Source organism: Calliphora vicina, chromosome 3 (genome assembly GCF_958450345.1).
Source record: "Calliphora vicina chromosome 3, idCalVici1.1, whole genome shotgun sequence".
In the NCBI taxonomy this organism is placed as follows: Eukaryota; Metazoa; Arthropoda; class Insecta; order Diptera; family Calliphoridae; genus Calliphora; species Calliphora vicina.
Window position 1 is genome coordinate 41,825,954 of NC_088782.1, and position 18,048 is coordinate 41,844,001.

Genomic DNA, 18,048 nt, shown 5'->3' on the forward strand with positions numbered 1-18,048 from the left:
TTTGGTAATTTATAAAAGTCGACTTTTCGAACTTTCGACTTTTTAGTTAAATCGACTTTTTTCGACTCTTCGACTTTTTTAGACTATTTTCGACTTTTTTATACTATTTTCGACTTTCCGACTATTTTCAACTTTTTACCATTTCTTGTAACAAATACATAGTTTCTACATTTATTGATGCGCCTTTTGTAATGTTTAGCAATAAAAATGAAATTTATCAAGGCGATACTAGTTAGAAGAATGTTGTGTAGAAAAAAGCTTTAATTTATAAACATTTATTTATATTAGCATACACTACAAAAAATGCAAGTGTACCAAATTGCAATAGTTTTAGTATAATGTTGCAATTAAATATTTTTTTGAACATTCTAAAAAGTCGACTTTTATCGACTATTCGACTTTTTTCGACTTTTATCGACTATTTTCGACTTTTATCGACTATTCGACTTTTGAGATAACATAATCGATTGTTCGACTTTTTTCCGACCAAAAAGTCGATTTCGACTTTTCGACTTTTTTCAGCAAAAAGTCGATTGTTCGAACAATCGAACAATCGACTTATAGAACCCTAGTGTACACCCTAGTGAACCCTTCTTGCGAAATGCTTTCTCATACCCACATGATCATCCAAAATTTAAACCAATGAGCCACATGAGAAGCCTATGGCTTCCACAATCTCTAGCACTTTTGTTCCGTTCGGCAAACACCATATCGTGAAGTTTTTCAATTGTTTCGGAATCTTTCGTGCTTGTACGGCCACAACGAAATTCAGTAAACCACTTTTTATACCCTTCGCCATGAGTTTGTAATTTCTACATTTTTTATTTGCGACCCCACAAAGTATATATATTTTCTGGATCGTTATAGATAGCGAAGTCGATATAGCCATGTCCGTCTGTATATTGAAATCAACTGTCCGTAGCCCCTAAATAACTTACATACATGATTCATAAATCATGTCAGGAATTCTTCCGGCTCGGTTTCTATTTAAAATCGACAAAATCGGCACACAAATGGCTGAGATATAAGGAAAAAACCGGGAAAATCTCGATTTTTGGCCTATTTTGATTACTAAGTCATTAATATAGACAATATGGATATCTAATGATAGATATTTTAAAGTCCATTGCAACGATGTATATACAGCTATAGTAAGTTGGACCTACAATGAGTCAAAATCGGGAAAAATATTTTTTAACCCGAATTTTTTTTCATAAAATTTTTTTTTTGTCCTAAATTATTTTTCCAAAAAAAAAAATTTTTAAATTAAAAAAACAATTTCGAAAAAAAAATTAATTTAGTTTACCTAAAAAGCTTTAAAAAAATATATTTTTAAGTATAATTTGTTGAAGGGTATCTAAGATTCGGCACAGCCGAATATAGCTCTCTTACTTGTTTACCATTGAAAGAAATGGTTTTTTCCGCAAAAGATAATGCTTAATGAGCACGCGAAATATATATTTTTTCCATTTTCTCCTCATACTAAATGACGCAGTTTGTTCAAATTTTGACAGGAGTCAACAGACAGATGTTTGTTGACGGGAGTAGTGTTGTCCTTTCAGTTGATGTGTTACAAACAGAATGACAATATTAATACACCCCCCATCGTTTTTGTTGGTGAGTACACAAAATATGTAGCCGAATCTTACATAGCCTTCACCAAATTATACTTCAAAATAAAAATTTTAAATATTTTTAGGTAACTAAATTTGAAATATCTATCATTAGATATCCATATTGTCTATATTAATGACTTAGTAATCCAGATATATGTATGTAGGTCAAAAATTAAAAAAAGGTTAAAAATCGAGGTTATCCTGGATTTTTCCTTAAATCTCAGTCATTTGTGGACCGATTTTCCCGATTAAATAGCAACTGAGCCGGGAGAATTCCCGATATAGTGATGTATCAATTATTTTTCTTATTATATTTTAAATATAATTTGCCGAATTCTGAATTTCAAAATTTCGCTAAATTGGTTATTTCGGCCACTGTGCGTGAGTTGCCTATTTTTAGGATGACAAATTTGCAATGACCTTGAATAATTTGCAACGGTATTTGTGGTGAATTTCAAAAATTCAACACGATTTTTATATAGACCACTGTGGGTGAACTACCCAACAACTGTTAGCTAATTCAACAACCACTCTCAAAAATTGCAAATTTCTACAAAAACGAGACAGCGGTTGATTTTATTTCTACATTAAAATAGGTTTTTCTTAATTGTTCCTGCGACCTCTAACGATTAAAAAACACATTAACTTTGACAGCAGCTGTCAAACAGAAGCAACTGATAAAAGAAGACGAGTGTAAAGGAAAAAAGTGAAAAATTTGCACTTTTTCACAAGAATTTCATTGAGATTTTTGTGCTGCCGGTAGAGCAGTTAAAAAAGAAAATATTTCAACAAATTTTGTAACTGCAACAACTTATAAAGTGTAAATATCTAAAGAAATAGAATTAATAAAGTGTTTTCAAACAATTAAGCGTGAAAAACCACAACTTTAACGAAAACTAAACAACGTGGTTGAAAAAATATAGAAAAAGTACGAACGTAGAGAAAATCATACAAAAAAATTATGCAAAAAAAGTGTTTTCGTTGACAAGTGTGACAAGACCAACAACGGAATCCAAGCTAAATTTTGAAGAAAAAAAAATCGAACAAAGGAAACTATTGCATTAAAAACGGCTGGAAATTTTGTAATAAAATAAGTTTAGCATTATTAAAAAGGTTGATAGAGATCAATAACGTAATATCATGAGATAAAAAAAGAAAAGAAAGTTTAATAATGAAGACAGCTGTTTGAAAAATAGGAATACAAAAGAAGAAACCTTCATCTTTTTTCCCTTTTAGTTATTCACTCAGCAAGAATTTTGCCTTTTAAGGGGAAAAGGCTTAAAGAACAACAACAAAAAAAGAAAAAGCAGCATTTTTTAGAAAAGCAGAAAAAAAAAACTAATACGTAAAAAATAAATAAAAACGAACAAATTTAGACAGAAACTGCGGTGAAAAGAAGAGAAAAAGACAAAAAAAAAATTTGCAAAAATATAGAAAAGAAAAATAAAAACAATAAAAACGACGAAATAAACAACAAAACAACTACAGCAACAATTACATCAACTGACCTAAAATAACAAAAACAACAATAACACACCAACCAGCCAGTCAGTCAGTCAACCAAACAAACCACCACCAGCAACAAAAACAAAATGCTTAATTTGCCAAGTTAAATTTTTCTCTTCAACCATCATCCAACCGAAAATTTTTAAATATTCTTTTCTGCGTTTTGTTTTATTTATTTAGTTTATTATTAATTTCGTTTCTGTGCTTTTTTGGGTAAATTTTGAATAATTTTTTGCACAATCAATTTGTTTGTTTTCTTTTAAAATTTTTGTGGTTTATTTACATTTGTATGAAAAAATAAAGAACCCCAACAACAATAACAACAAATTTTGTATCGAATTCAACAACCTTTTCTTACTTTTTGTCATCACTCCACCACCCCCCACACACATTCTATTCTTTTTCACTCTTGAGAAATACCATTAACAACAACAACGAAATCAATCACATATTGTTTTTTTTCTCAATTTAAAGAATTAAACAGAGAAAAAAACTTCTCCAAGTGTTTGTTGTTGTCGAGATTGCATTTGGCTGTGCGTATATTGTTTGTATGTTTGTGTTTAAATGTATGTGCGTAAATGTATGATTGTTTGTGTCGGTTTGTTTGCTGCCAGTGTTTATGTCGTCGGTCTGAATGTGTCTGCCTGCGTGGGTAGTTCATTGTAGTCATTTTTATTAATTAATTAATTATTATTAAATTAAAATCATTATTATCATTATTAGTTTGTTTGCAAACACATCATTGTTGTTTTTGTTGTGTATTCTTTATTATATTTTTTATTTAAAGTTTATTTGAAATAAAACAAATCCATAATCAACCAACCAACAAAAAATAAATCTTCATCAACGACAACCGCAGCAGCAACAACAATAATTGTAATAATAAACAATATTTTAATAGTTAAATCCAGCAAAAATTAAAACAAAATATCGCCCGCCGTTTTAGAGTCCTCCTTTAAATTAAACAATAACAGCTAAATACTAATTTATTAAGCAAATAAAGCCACAACAACAATACCTATTAGCAGCAGTAGCCAGCAACACTTAATATTTTCTAAGGATTTTTAGACCACAAAGCGCCACCCACATTAAGGAAAGCCTTCTTACTTTCTAACCCCCCACCAACTTAGTCGACGTTAGACGTTTTTTTAATTTGGTCTCCGTCGTTGGATAAACTTCTTTGTTTACACAAAACTTACACTTTTTTAACAAATAAGCAAGGTAAATATTAAATTATTTTAATAATTTATTATGTTACATTATAATTTATACCTATTTCAGTAAGACTTGGATTAAAATCATTTAAAAACTTTTATACCTATATTTGAATGAAAACTGCTAAATATTTAAAATGATGAGACTTGATCCCATAAAAAATTCATAAATCTACATTTTATTTGACTGTAAAAACAAGTTCTGCATATTATGTACATATAAATAAGAATAATCTTAAACTATCTTCGAATGTTCTTACACTTGCAAAAACCTTTTAATTGATCGTTTATTAACAAGCACCTCATCTAGAAAAAAGACTTATTTTGTTTACAAAAAGTTAATTATAATGATACTGAGTTATCCTTATAGCAAATCAAAAATCGATTAATAATCGTGTATCAGCTGTGAGAACAGCTTCAATTGGCCTCCTCGGACCTGAGATGCCATGAAAATAATCGGGGAATCTTACAGAACCTTAAGACGAATATCGTTCGATCCAGCCCTGAGATGGAATTGACAGGATCGCCAATGTGTTTTCATTTAAAAAGTTTATGGTTTACTTAATAAAAATTCTTAGTCCATTCGTTGTCAATAATTTGCTGAATAGACCAATATCAGATCAGTTTTAACAGTGTAATTTTAAAATGTAGTTTAACAAAATGAGCCCAAAATGTAAATATTTGTGTAATGAATTTTTTAAAAGAAAAAACGGGAAAACTGAAAAAACATATGAATATTGTCTTGACCATGAGAGAACAATTACAGGTAGGCCTCCATTTAAGCGGTTTGTTGGGACCAAAAAAATAGCGTGTAAATCAAATTCGCGTAAAACGAGGTTCTAATTTAGAACGAAATGCTTTTGTGGGGCCAATAATTTTTTATTTCGCGTAAAACAATACATCAGTCACATAACAAAAAATAAATTTTGACCTAAAAATCGCGTTAAATAGAAAACACATATGTACATACATACAAAAATATCGTCACCTTAAAATTCAAAATCGAGTTTTTGATTGATTGAACAATTACCAAGAATACTCTATTATTATTGATTTTATAACGTATCCTGTAAAAACAATAAAAATGTAGTTACGTCCGTTTGCATTTAAGGCGACGATATATACTTTAAGTAAACTTATTTGTACTTTTAAAAACTTACTTAAAATAAAAGTGAAGTAATTAATCGAAAATTAAGGAAAAAATTTCAATTAAAAAAAGAAAATATTCTAATACATAAAAGAGATCAAAACATAACAAAAAATTCATAAAAATTAACGAAGTTTTCAAAACAGAAATCTGTTATTTGCTTGTGTTTTCTCGTTTCTTGTTGTTTGTTGCCGCGTTATATAAAAATCGTGTAAAAAAAGTCGCGTATTTGAAAAAATAGTTGCTAATTTCAGTTCGCGTTATATCGAATTCGCGTAAAATTCGCTTACCTGTATATAAATACTTGTAACGTCAAAAAAATTAAAATATGAAAAGAATTAAAATCAAAGTTCGACGTTATAGGCGTAAATACTGAAAACTCTCCCTAGTTATTCTATCTTCTACAATTACTGTATCATGGTCTAGACTAAAATTTTCTTCCAGATTGTAATACACTCACAGAGTTTCAGATAACAAGTCTCTCGGCCAAAAATTGCCAATTCAATGACAGCTGTATCAAACGGAAGTTTTTTCCCCAGGGAAGAACTTCCGACGACAGCAGACCTGTGTAGACCACAATGTTTACTGTGCAGTAAATTGATTATAAAGTCGGAAGCCAAAATTTTGATAGTCCCAAATTGAAAGAATGTAGTAACTAAAGAGGTATTTATTTATTTAATATCATCACCCATAACCAGTCTATCTTAGGGCATAATCGGTTGTGATTTTCCTAGAATGGTTTATAGTATATTGATACCAGTCAAACCAGTTTTTGTATTGGATATTTCTGTGAGTCTGGCGCTTGATCATCGAATAGGTTTTTGACAATTACATCTCGTCTTTATTTTACCTATGATAAAGCGTTCAAGAGTTATTCGGAAAGATTACGAATAGGAGATAGACAGGACTGTGTATTAGCAACATTAATATATACAGACGACATACTGTCCCAGTCTCTGCGATCACAAGTATATTACATCTGAACCCCATGTGATCATACAATAAGTATCAGTAAAACAAATGCAATTATTCGTCAAGAACATTGAATATACGAGAGTAAATATATTACTATACAATATTATGTTGGTCCAAGGCTCAAACAGTCCTGTTGATAGTGGAATTAGCAAGCCAAGATTGTACTTTAGAAGAAAATTTTTTTAAACACTTCACCTCACTTTAATAATATTTCAATACAAAGAAAAAACAGGTGAAATAATTTACAAAATAAGGGGTTTAGAATACAGGTCCCAATATGACAATTTCCAATCCAATATTCGATATTTGTACTTATTTGTAAATGTTCATCATTCATCGCCTTAAATCATCGCCAACTGCCTCAAAAATTATGATACAAATGAAGAATTTGATTTTTGTAGATAAGCCTTTTTTTGAATATAAGATCTCGATATACATATTTGTCTTTTCCTTTGTAATTTCTACATTTTTCATTTGTGACTAGGGTTCCTAATTTCCTGGACTCTTTCCCTTCGCGGGAGGAAATTAAAAAAACTTTTCATTCCAGGGATTTCCTAAATCTGAAAAACATGCATAGTTTGCTTCAAAAGAGATATTTCAGATTATTTATAAACAAATATGAATGTCCTTATAAGTTGTAATCAAAGGCAACCTAACAATTCCTTAAAGGATATACTATTTCAATTCGATTAATGACAAAAATTTGTATATTTCAAGCGTAATGCTTATTTGTCAACTGACTATTTGTTGCTAGAACCGAAAAAGAAATTATGAATATAATGGAATCATTCGATCAGCAAAAAATTTTACCATCATAACAAATTTTAGTATTGCAATCTTTAAGAAGAAAACTTAAAGAAAAATCCGTACAAAAATTTCTAAAAAAAATAATTCCGGGAATATAGTTTTGGCTCGATTGCTATTTAAAATCAAGAAAATCGGACCACAAGTGGCTGAGATATAAACAACAATCGCGACTAATTTGATTTTGTTACAATTTTTTTTTATCAAAATTTAGTTTTCCACTAAAAATTCCCTAATTTTTTTTTATCAATATATTTTTTGAATTTAAATCTATTTTTTCACTAAGCTAACGTTATACATATGTAATTAAAATGTTCCAATATTTTATCATCCACAAATAATCGAGATTGTTTTACAAGCCCGATAGAACTTACAAAAGGGTTAACTGTTGAATGATACTGAACTCACACTTTGACATTTATGATCAGTATATACTGTGGCAAATCATCATGAATAGATTGACACTTGAACAACGCTACCAAATTTATTTTGAAAATCAGTCAACTTATCGCAATATTTTGTTCACCGATGAGGTTAATTATACCCTTCACCATGAGTGACAAGGGTATATATAAGTTTGTAATTTCTACTTTTTCATTTGTGACCCCACAAAGTATATATATTCTGAATCGTTATAGATAGCGGAGTCGTTATAGCCATGTCCGTTTGTCCGTATGTGTGTTGAAATCAACTTTCTGAAGCCCCCAAATAACTTACATACACGATTCATACATCAATATCTCCGAAATTCTTCCGGCTCGGTTGCTATTTAAAATCGAGAAAATCGGTCCACAAGTGGCTGAGATATAAGAAAAAAACCAGGACAACCTCGATTTTTGACCTATTTTTGACCCATATCTGGATTACTAAAACATTAATATAGACAATATGGATATCTAATGATAGATATTTCAAATACCTGTGCAACGAAATATATAAGAGCATAGTAAGTTGGACGTACAATGGGTCAAAATCGGAAAAAAAATTTAACCCGATTTTATTAAAAACTAAAAAAAATTTTTTTTAAATTAAAAAATATAAAATTTAAAAAACAAATTTTAAAATTTAAAAAAAAACAATTTCGAAAAAACAACTGGAAAAATAATTTAAATTTTTTTTACCTAAAAATATTTAAAATTTTTATTTTTATTTAATTATAATTTGGTGAAGGGTATATAAGATTCGGCACAGCCGAATTTAGCTCTCTTACTTGTTTTTGGCTTATCGGTTTTGTTAATAAGCAAAATTGGAGTGAGACCAGTTCAGAATCCATTACATCGAAAAAATGGACCGTTTGGTGCGGTTTACACGCTGATGCCATCATCGGACCTTATTTCTTCAAATATGAAGCCGGAGCTCGCGTTAAGGTCAATGGAGATCGTTACCGCACCATTATCTATGATTTTTTGTTTAAAAAGATGACATTGATCCTGGTTTCAGCAAGATGGCGCTGATTTACTGAAATCAAAATTTGGCGATAACTTGATATCGAGAAATGGACCTGTCTCGATTATTTTCTGTGTGCCAGGTGAAGTCACTGGTTCATGCTGATAAACCAGCAACAATTGATGCATTGGAGGCCAACATTTTTCGTGGCCATATGACCAAAATCATCTTCAAAGGGTTAATGCATTGTATTGATCTTTGTTATTTTTTACAATTTCAAATACTATCGGGCTTAAAAGCAGAAATTATCTGGAGGACGTTTTACGATAAATGAAAAAATTCTATTGATAATTAAGAATGTTAAATTATAATGTTATTCCCTATTTGTATTGTACTAACTTTTTTATTAGGTTTAAATCGTTTATAATCACAAAAGTTGCTCGCGAAATTAGAAGCCAATTATGGAAAGTTTCGAAAAAAAAAATATTTCTTAAAAAAATTAATGATGATTTAAATTTGATTGAGATGATTCATTGCCACATTATAACTACAGGTTCTTCTGCATTTTTATTTTTTCTATCGCATTGTATTAGAAATTTAATTTTCTTAAATGTACAATATGTATGTAGAATTAATTAACAATCACCTTTTTTTGGCCAGCATGATGTTAACAATTACATTTGGACACAATTACTTTATAATACCCCTAATGACTTTAACATTTAATTAAATTGTAATTAATTAAATATATTTCTTTTGTTGTTCATCAAAATACATAGCCTTCGTTCGAATGCCGTTAATAATTAACAAAATAATCTAATTTATTTGCTTTAAGAGGCACGTAAGGCAGCCTTTAATGATAACAAATTGTTTTTGGTGGGTTTAAAAACAAATCAATTTAAATCAAATTAAAATATAAATGATTGTTTGTTAATAAATGTAAATAAAATGCTGATTGAAATTTAAGCTAAATAGAAAAGCAAATATTAAAACAAATTGAAAATATTTAATGATAATAATAATAATAAGATTACATACAAATAAATGAATAAAGCAATGAAAATTAAAATGTATTTGCAATTATAAATATTTGTTTAAAGAATTAAAACAACAACAACATTTTATTTGTATTTTTTGTTTGTTTATTTAGCACTCTTTGATTCTGATTATATTTTTTAGTATAAAATCAAATGAATTTGTAAAATTCAATAGACTTTAGTACTTTATGTGATAACTTAAATTGTGTGGCTAATTTGAAGATAATGTCTGTATACGTATTTCTCATAAGTCATAATCATGAGGGTTTAAATTCCATTTCTAAATGGAAACTACCTAAATGACTAAATAATTTCTCTTGGGTAGCTCCAGCTGATCAAATTACAAACTAACTAACTAACTGTATGATGGCAAAGTTTCGTGTAGACATCATTGAATAAATTATAAATGCAATAATAAACTCACGTGATAATTAAGAGAAAAAAATAAAAATAGCTACAAAATAATTAAAAGCAAAATAATTTAATCGCTTCATATGAATAATTTATAAACAAAATTGTTTGTATTTTGCACAACAAAGTCAGTACAAATTAGGGGCCTTCAAATTGTTTGCAATGAAAATTCTGGAACATTTTAAAAAGGACTTGTGTTAGGAAGTTGGAAAGGACTTCTTCAAATCCTATATTGTCTTTTGGAAACAGGATTTACTTTTGTATAATTTACGCAAATATGACCTATAGACTTAGTAACCAAAAGTCAACATTCTTCTTTGCATCTTTTTATCTATTTATGTATATTAAACATTTAATAAATATTTATATTTGCAGCACGAGTGAATTTATCTTTTTTTCGCAATTTAAATATTCAATGTTGGCTTTTTTTCTCTGTTTCTATTTGCAAATTATGTATGTTAATTAATTAAAAAACATTAATTATGTACACAAGCAAACACTTTGCTTTTTTTTATTATTGTATTATAAATAGATTTGTATAAACTATTAAAAAAATATCGGTAGCTACCAACATCTGTTTAAATATACTAGAATATATAATCACATATATATTAAGCAAATTAATGTAAATAAGGTCATATAAACCATTTTTCCCTAATATGCAAAATTTGCTTCATATTATTGTAGCTTAGGGTATATTGTATAGGTAACAGTTTACCTAGGCAACACTTGTTAGCATTTCTCAATATGATGACGATAACAAGAACCCAGTGGTACTAGTCATGTATCAGTATGTATGTACATTTGTATACTATAGTTAGTACTATTTGATCTGATAAGAAGTATTTAAATCACAAATTTTGTTTTTCTTTTCACTTTTTGTTAACACAAAAAAAAAAACAAATAAAAAGTAAAACAACTTATGTCGCAAATTTATATGGTTTTATTTCTTATAATTTATGAAAGTTGTAAATATAAAATTTAAAATTGGGTTGATTTGTTTCGTTTCATTTGTGCTATTAATTAAAAATATTAATGGAATATTCAGTACTCTTGCACTTTTTAAGCAATTTTTAACCGCTGTACTGCTGGGAGTTATTATGTGCTTATTATACCCACCACCGAAAAGTTGCGATTATGTTTATTATACCCTCCACCACCATAAGTGGTGAATGAGGGTATACAGTAGGGTATTCATTCGATTAATGATCGTTCGATTAATCGAATAATTTCTTACGAATAATTATTCGAACAATTTAAAAATGGCCATTTTCGAATAGCGAATAATTCGAACAATTTTATGTAGAATAATCGAATAAAACGAATAAATGTTCATTCATATATATTTAAATTTATTAAATTGCTTACAATTTTTCAGAATTTCAAATTCAAATAAGTAATAATGACTCACAAAAATTGTATTGTTTCTGAAATTCGACAAATAACTAAAGACAAAAGGTCTTTTAATCACTGTAGATGAGTGTTCCGATAGTTCCTTTTATAAATATATAAATATTATTACTGCAAGAAGTTACAATTCTAAAAACAAATCTTTCAACATTTTTAACTTAGGACTTGAACCAATGAAAATAAATGGTACGGAATAAAATATTTGTTATTTAGATGGCGAAATATTAGAAGAATCGCAATTAATAATCAAAATATTAACTTGGATTTAAGTAGAGTTGAATGTGATTTTGAAACGGTCCTCGAAAGTGATATTGAGGATGACATTTATAATGATTACATTGAAATAAATGAAGGCCATGATCTTAAAATATATTTATATAAGTGATGTTATTAACCACGTACGTAAGTGTTGCAAAATATTTAATAAATCGAATGATAAACACAAATATTACAAACTAACGTTTTGTTGCAAGAAAAGTTTGTCTTATACATGATTTTGAACATCGTTGTCTAACATGGTAATACACTTTCACTGCCTGACTTCAAATTAGCCACGTTCACTGACAATGATATCAAACTTTGGACAGATTCGCTTTATTGTGTAATTCCCCAAGACCACTTTATTAAGCAAAGATTCGGCAACGTTGATAGAGCTTGATGTATAATACAATTTGTTATAAATAATTTAGAAATAGTGAATAATTAATTTACTAAAGAATTAGTTACTCAATTTAAAACCCGAATTAATGAACGACATACAAAAGTTCTTAATACGTTTATATTGAATTTGAATTCAGGATCATGTCCAACTAGCTAAAATTGTTTAAAGCATAGCTCCCAAACGGAAACTAAAGGGTTTGCTAGTTAATTGTTTTGTAGATTGTTTGGGATTTAATCTGATCAGAATATTTCTGTTGAAAATGTAATGATGGACTTTGTTTTCGAATGTTTTTTAACATTATCAATACTAGAATTGTTACCTTTAACGTTATTTTTTGTTTTTCTTTAACAATAAAATATTAAAAAACCGACATACTTTTTTTAAAAAAAATAAAATTATTCGATTAATTTTAAACCTGTGATCGAATTATTCGAACAAGTTAAAATCTCTTATTCGAATTATTCTTTTTATTCGAATACCCTAGTGTATTATTTAACCATAGCTCCCGTAGGTCCACTCCCGAAAATCACTAAAATCCTCATAAATTTGTGACAACTATTGTTATCAGGTTGAAATTCGAAACAAATTTATTCAATATATACAAAAATCGATGTATCAAATGTTACGATGATAGGTCCATAATTGGTCATAGCCTCCATATAAGAACCAACTCCGGAAAACACATTAGCCTGCACAGATATACAAAATAATCTGTACTGAACCAAAATTTTACACCGATCAGTAATTTGTATCCATGAATCGTACTACAAGATTTTTTAAATATTGGTCCATAATTCGGCATAGCTCCCATATAAGATCGACTCTTGTTAATAGCGTTGTTTATATAAAATTCTACAAAAATAGCCCTCAAATACTTAGGCCCTTAATACGTCATAGCTTCCATATATTGAACCAAAATAATACACACATCAGTAATTTGTATTCAAAAATCATACTACTGAATTTTGTGAATATCGGTCTATAATTGACCACAGCTCCCATATAAATACATAAAAATCACGTTAAAATATTTTATGATAATCGAATCATAATAGGTCATAGCTTCCATATAAGTCCCACAACCCAATATTTTGAAATTTATCTAAATATATTTGTCTTTCCGAAGCCCCCAAACAACTTACATACACGATTCATACATCAATATCTCCGGAATTCTTCCGGCACTGTTGCTATTTAAAATCGAGAAAATTGGTCCACAAATGGCTGATATATAAGGTAAAAACTAGGACAACATCGATTTTTGACCTATTTTTTATATATATCTGGATTACTAGTCTTTAATATAGACAATATGGATATCTAATGTAATGATACATATGTCAATGACCTTTGCAACGACGTATGTATATAAACCATAGTAAGTTGGACCTACAATGGGTCAAAATCGGAAAAAATATTTTTTAAGCCGAATTTTTTTTTTCACCAAAAAAATTTTAAAAACAAAAATTTTTTTTTTAATTTTTTAAAAAAAAAATCAATTCGAAAAAAAAAAATTCCATAAAATTAAAAAAAAAACTATGAAAAAAAAACTCCATATATGAAAAAGGCATGAATTCGCTAGTATTTGCCTGAATTCGCCACCGACACCATCTTGTATATAAATTCGCCTTGGTTATTTTTGCTTCGAAAATGTTGAATTGTGTGCCAACAAAGCTTCATATGCTTTAAGTTTTGCTTTACTACATTAGTTCGAAAAATAAAATGCCGCTAAGTCCCGGTCCACACTGTGAAACATTTGCTGCAAAACATTTGAGTTTGTTGATGAAAGGGGAAAGAGGAATGAAAAAGGGAACTTTGTTTCATGTACATGAAGTTTTTGTTGAGTATGTCATCCACATTTATTCGTTCGTATTCGTACTGTACAGAAATGTCAAAAACTGAAAACAAAAACTTCATTTAAAAATGTTTTGCAGCAAATGTTTCACAGTGTGGACCGGGACTAAGAACAAAAGGTTTTCCTAAACTTATTGTGAATATGTTCCATCGGTTTCAGCGTGCGAGAGATGGTTTGTGCGGTTCATAAGTGTGATTTTGACACGGAAAACAAATATCGCCAAGCCAGCCAAAAAATGGTCCTATCTGGCTGCTGAATTCTGTTCATTCTTTACAGTTTGAAGCGAGCATTGCCCGAAAAACGGCCAGATATAAAACAGTAATATTCCATCATTACAACGCTCAGACATTTTCTATACCTGTTACAAACAAGTGGTTGGGAAGTTTTGCCTCATCCGCCATATAATCCGACTACTAGTTCATTCGATCGATGCAGAACGCTCTCTCTGGGACACGTTTCACTTCAGAACAGAGTATCCGATATTGTTGGCTCTAAAAGATGAGCCTTCTGCACTGTGTTCAAGCCACTGAATTGTGCTATTTCTACTGATTTACTCCAATAGGTTTTATGTGTCATGAGGATCCTGACCACAAGATGGGAATAAATTGAGAACATTGCCACATATCTCCTCAGTTGTGTCAGTACTATTATTTTCCGAGTCAGTTTCTTATCGGTGCCTACTATGGTCGGAAGCCAATTTTCAAGTACGACATTCATACGAGGGCCTTTCTGACATACGTCGAGAGAGAGACTCAACATTATAAAGTTGTAGTTATGATAAAACTCCCGAAAAAAACTGCTCTGAAAACATGACATTGATCAAAAGTACCTTTTAAAAGATTTTAATTAACTTGCCATGTATGTTTGTTTATTTATGTTCGAAAATTCGAAATCAAGTTCGAACTTTTTTTATTTAACTGTTAAAATAATCTCTTAATCATGTGGATTCTTAAAAAAAATAATTTTAGTTTAATTTCTGGATAATTTCTTACATTTTCCAATTTCGAACTTAAAAATGTTAGTCGAAAATTCGAAATATTTAAATAGAAGAAAATAAATTAATAATAAAAAATCATTTTTTAAACAAATTTTACAATTAAATGCTCTAAAAAGTAGAAAATAAACTTTAAATTAAGCTATGTACTACATTATATAATTTATAAGCAAAAACGAACGCATTTGATAAAGAAAATAGAGTTCTTCTACTATGACAATGAATCGGCGGTCACGCCTTGGCCAAAATTCGAAAATAAAGCTACGAACTGCTTTCAAACCTGATAAAATTGTTCGGCACCAAGAGTTTTAAGTAGAATAAGTCAAAGTAAATGCCTATATTAAAGACCAAAGAATAACATAAAGACCTTGAAAAAATCTATTATTTGGGAGAAATAAAAAAAATTGGAAAAGGGATGGACTTGCATGTATCGAGCTAATGAAACAAACCCCTTTATTGCCGAGAAAAATATTATTTTATTATATTAAAAAAGTCACAGACTTTTCAGTACAGTATTATGGAATCTTTCAATATAAATAATTAATCTCAAATCTACTCCCAAACAAAAATAAGTTATGGCAATAAACCCTTGATGTAATATCTATACATTAAAAGCTATTAATTTATAAATTTACATTTTTTATAAAGTAGTATTTTAGAAATTAAATCATATAATGATTTTTACAACAAATTTTGTAAATATATGCAATTTTAACTTAGAAAAAAGTAGTAAAAATACTACTATTAGTATTTAGAAGAAAAAATACTATTTTTGGCCAAAAAAGAAGTCTTAGAAAATCAAATTTGGTTAAAAAATAAAGAATTTTAAAAAGTAGTTTTTTGATAAAAAAAAATGGTACTAAAAATGCTACCTTTTTCAAAATGTAGCTTTTTCTTATAAAAACGATTTTGAATTACAAATTATATAAAATTTGACATAATTTAATAGTTTCTTGAAGAAGATTTCGATGAAAAAATAGTAGTAAAAGTACTAACTTTTTAGTTTTTTTAATTTATTCACATTTTATGAGTTATTTTTACGTTTTAACTAGAATTTAAGAAAAATTTAAAATTTTTCAAAAAGTAATATTTTCTACAAATAGTACTAAAAATACTACTTTTTTAAAATAATTTTTTGAAATGAGTTTTGAGAGAAATTATATATTACTTAATAAAATTTTTGAAAATTATTAAAAAAAAAGTAGTAAAAATACTACATTTTTTGATTAATAATTTTCTTATTTTTTAGGATGTTTTTCCACGATTTATGTAAAAATTTTAAATAATAGGCGGTTTTTCATAAGTTTTTCCCGAAATAAAAATAGTACTGAAAATACTACTATTTTTATTTTAAGGTTTTTTTCATAATGTTTGTGGAATATTTAAACCCTAACATATTTTAATAAAGTTATACAATAATTTACTTTTATTTATCCATTTACAGATGGTTAAAGAAAAACCCAATTCTACGCGTATCTACGATAAGGATGGCTTTCGCAGACGTGCGGCCTGCATTTGTGTGCGTTCTGATGCCGAAACTGAGGTAAGTTTTACTCATTATTTAACAAACTAAACTAAAATAAATATAAATTAATAATATTCCTTTAAGGTGTTATTGGTAACCTCCTCAAGACGTCCAGAACTTTGGATTGTGCCCGGCGGTGGTGTAGAACCCGAGGAGGAACCCTCGGTAACAGCTGCTAGGGAAGTGTTGGAAGAAGCTGGCGTTATGGGTAAATTGGGTAGATGTTTAGGAGTTTTTGAGGTAATTTCTAATACATTTTTTCTTTATTTACGAAAATAAAAAAAGTTAATTAATTAATATCTCTGCATCTCTTTAGAATCGTGATCACATGCATCGCACAGAAGTATTTGTTATGACCGTTACCAAAGAACTGGAAGAATGGGAAGATTCTCGCAGTATTGGTCGTAAACGTCAATGGTTTTCCATTGATGACGCCTTGACACAGCTGGCTCTACACAAACCGACACAACGACATTATCTAATGCAATTGCGGCATTCGAAAAACAATTCTAATGTTAATTCTACAACAAATTCACCAACTGCAGCTTCACCTACCACCGCATAAAATTAATTTACTTTTGTTTTGCTTCTGATTTTTTTTTCTACATTTTTATTCTCCTACCTTTTACTTGTTTCGCTGCTTTAGAAAAGAGAAAGAAACTGGCAAAAAATTAAGGAAAAAAAAATTCATTCATTAAGACACAAGATAAAGATGAAGGCGTTAATATTTCTGTTCAATTTTGCTGCAACTCATTAAAATTATTTTATTATATTTTGTCTTTCCTTTATTCTTTATTTTTTTTTTTGAGAGTAGTTTTTAAGTTTATCATTATTATTATTAATTATTAAAAATCGATTATTATTAGTCCTCAAAAAGATAATGATTTCTTTCTTTTTGTTTAAAGAAGATGAAAAAGAAGAATTTACATACAAACAACACAACAAAACACACTTTATAAATGCATAAATACACAACATATAAACTAAACTAAATTAAACAAAACTAAAACATAAATTAAATATTTATAAATAGACTCAATTTTATGGAACAATTTACTTATTTATACTTTTTGCTTTTTTCGCTTTTGTTTTTAGGAGTTGAAAGATGTTTTATAAAATGGTCTTTAAAATACACACATAAATACATGATAATAATGATGAGAAATTGTTTATAAAGTTAAAAGTTAATGATGTTAAAGAAAAAATTAACAAAATTTATAATTGATTAGTTGATAATTATGATTTATTTTTTTTTTTTCTTAAATTAAATTATTCTTTTTTTATAAGATTTGAAAGAAATGCTTTGTTTTTATTTTATTTTATACCAGACTTTTAAACATTTATTTTTTACTTTAGTTGAATTGAAAGAAGAGGATTTCGTTTGTAGTGGGTGAAAAAGGTAAATGGAATAGGTGGAATATTGTGAAGAACTTATTAAAGCCTGGATTTTGGTCGAAAATTTATTTTCGGGATTTGAAAACGATTTTACATTCCGATTTTTAGGCTG

The 18,048-nt window shown here is 28.6% G+C and overlaps 1 protein-coding gene across 4 annotated transcripts; it reads left to right on the top strand.

Moving 5' to 3' along the window:
- The first annotated feature begins 2,283 nt into the window (after positions 1-2,283).
- Aps (diphosphoinositol polyphosphate phosphohydrolase 1 Aps) lies at positions 2,284-17,840 on the top strand. 4 transcript variants are annotated; one of them, XM_065504562.1, is made up of 6 exons: positions 2,284-2,729; positions 2,853-3,335; positions 3,910-4,343; positions 16,461-16,559; positions 16,626-16,781; positions 16,858-17,840. In XM_065504562.1, exons 4-6 carry the CDS (start codon positions 16,461-16,463, stop codon positions 17,104-17,106), a joined length of 504 nt encoding a protein of 167 aa, XP_065360634.1. In that variant the 5' UTR covers positions 2,284-2,729; positions 2,853-3,335; positions 3,910-4,343; the 3' UTR covers positions 17,107-17,840. The 4 variants fall into 4 exon arrangements, with proteins under 4 accessions (XP_065360634.1, XP_065360635.1, XP_065360636.1 ...); XM_065504563.1 differs by having other exon boundaries at positions 2,284-2,698; XM_065504564.1 differs by having other exon boundaries at positions 2,284-2,544.
- The last annotated feature ends 208 nt before the right edge of the window (positions 17,841-18,048 follow it).

Coding starts and splice junctions, on each gene's coding strand:
- Aps (XM_065504562.1), top strand. CDS start 16,461: ATGGTTAAAGAAAAACCCAATTCTACGCGTATCTACGATAAGGATGGC. Junction 16,560..16,625: donor GTTCTGATGCCGAAACTGAG/GTAAGTTTTACT, acceptor TATTCCTTTAAG/GTGTTATTGGTAACCTCCTC. Junction 16,782..16,857: donor GATGTTTAGGAGTTTTTGAG/GTAATTTCTAAT, acceptor GCATCTCTTTAG/AATCGTGATCACATGCATCG.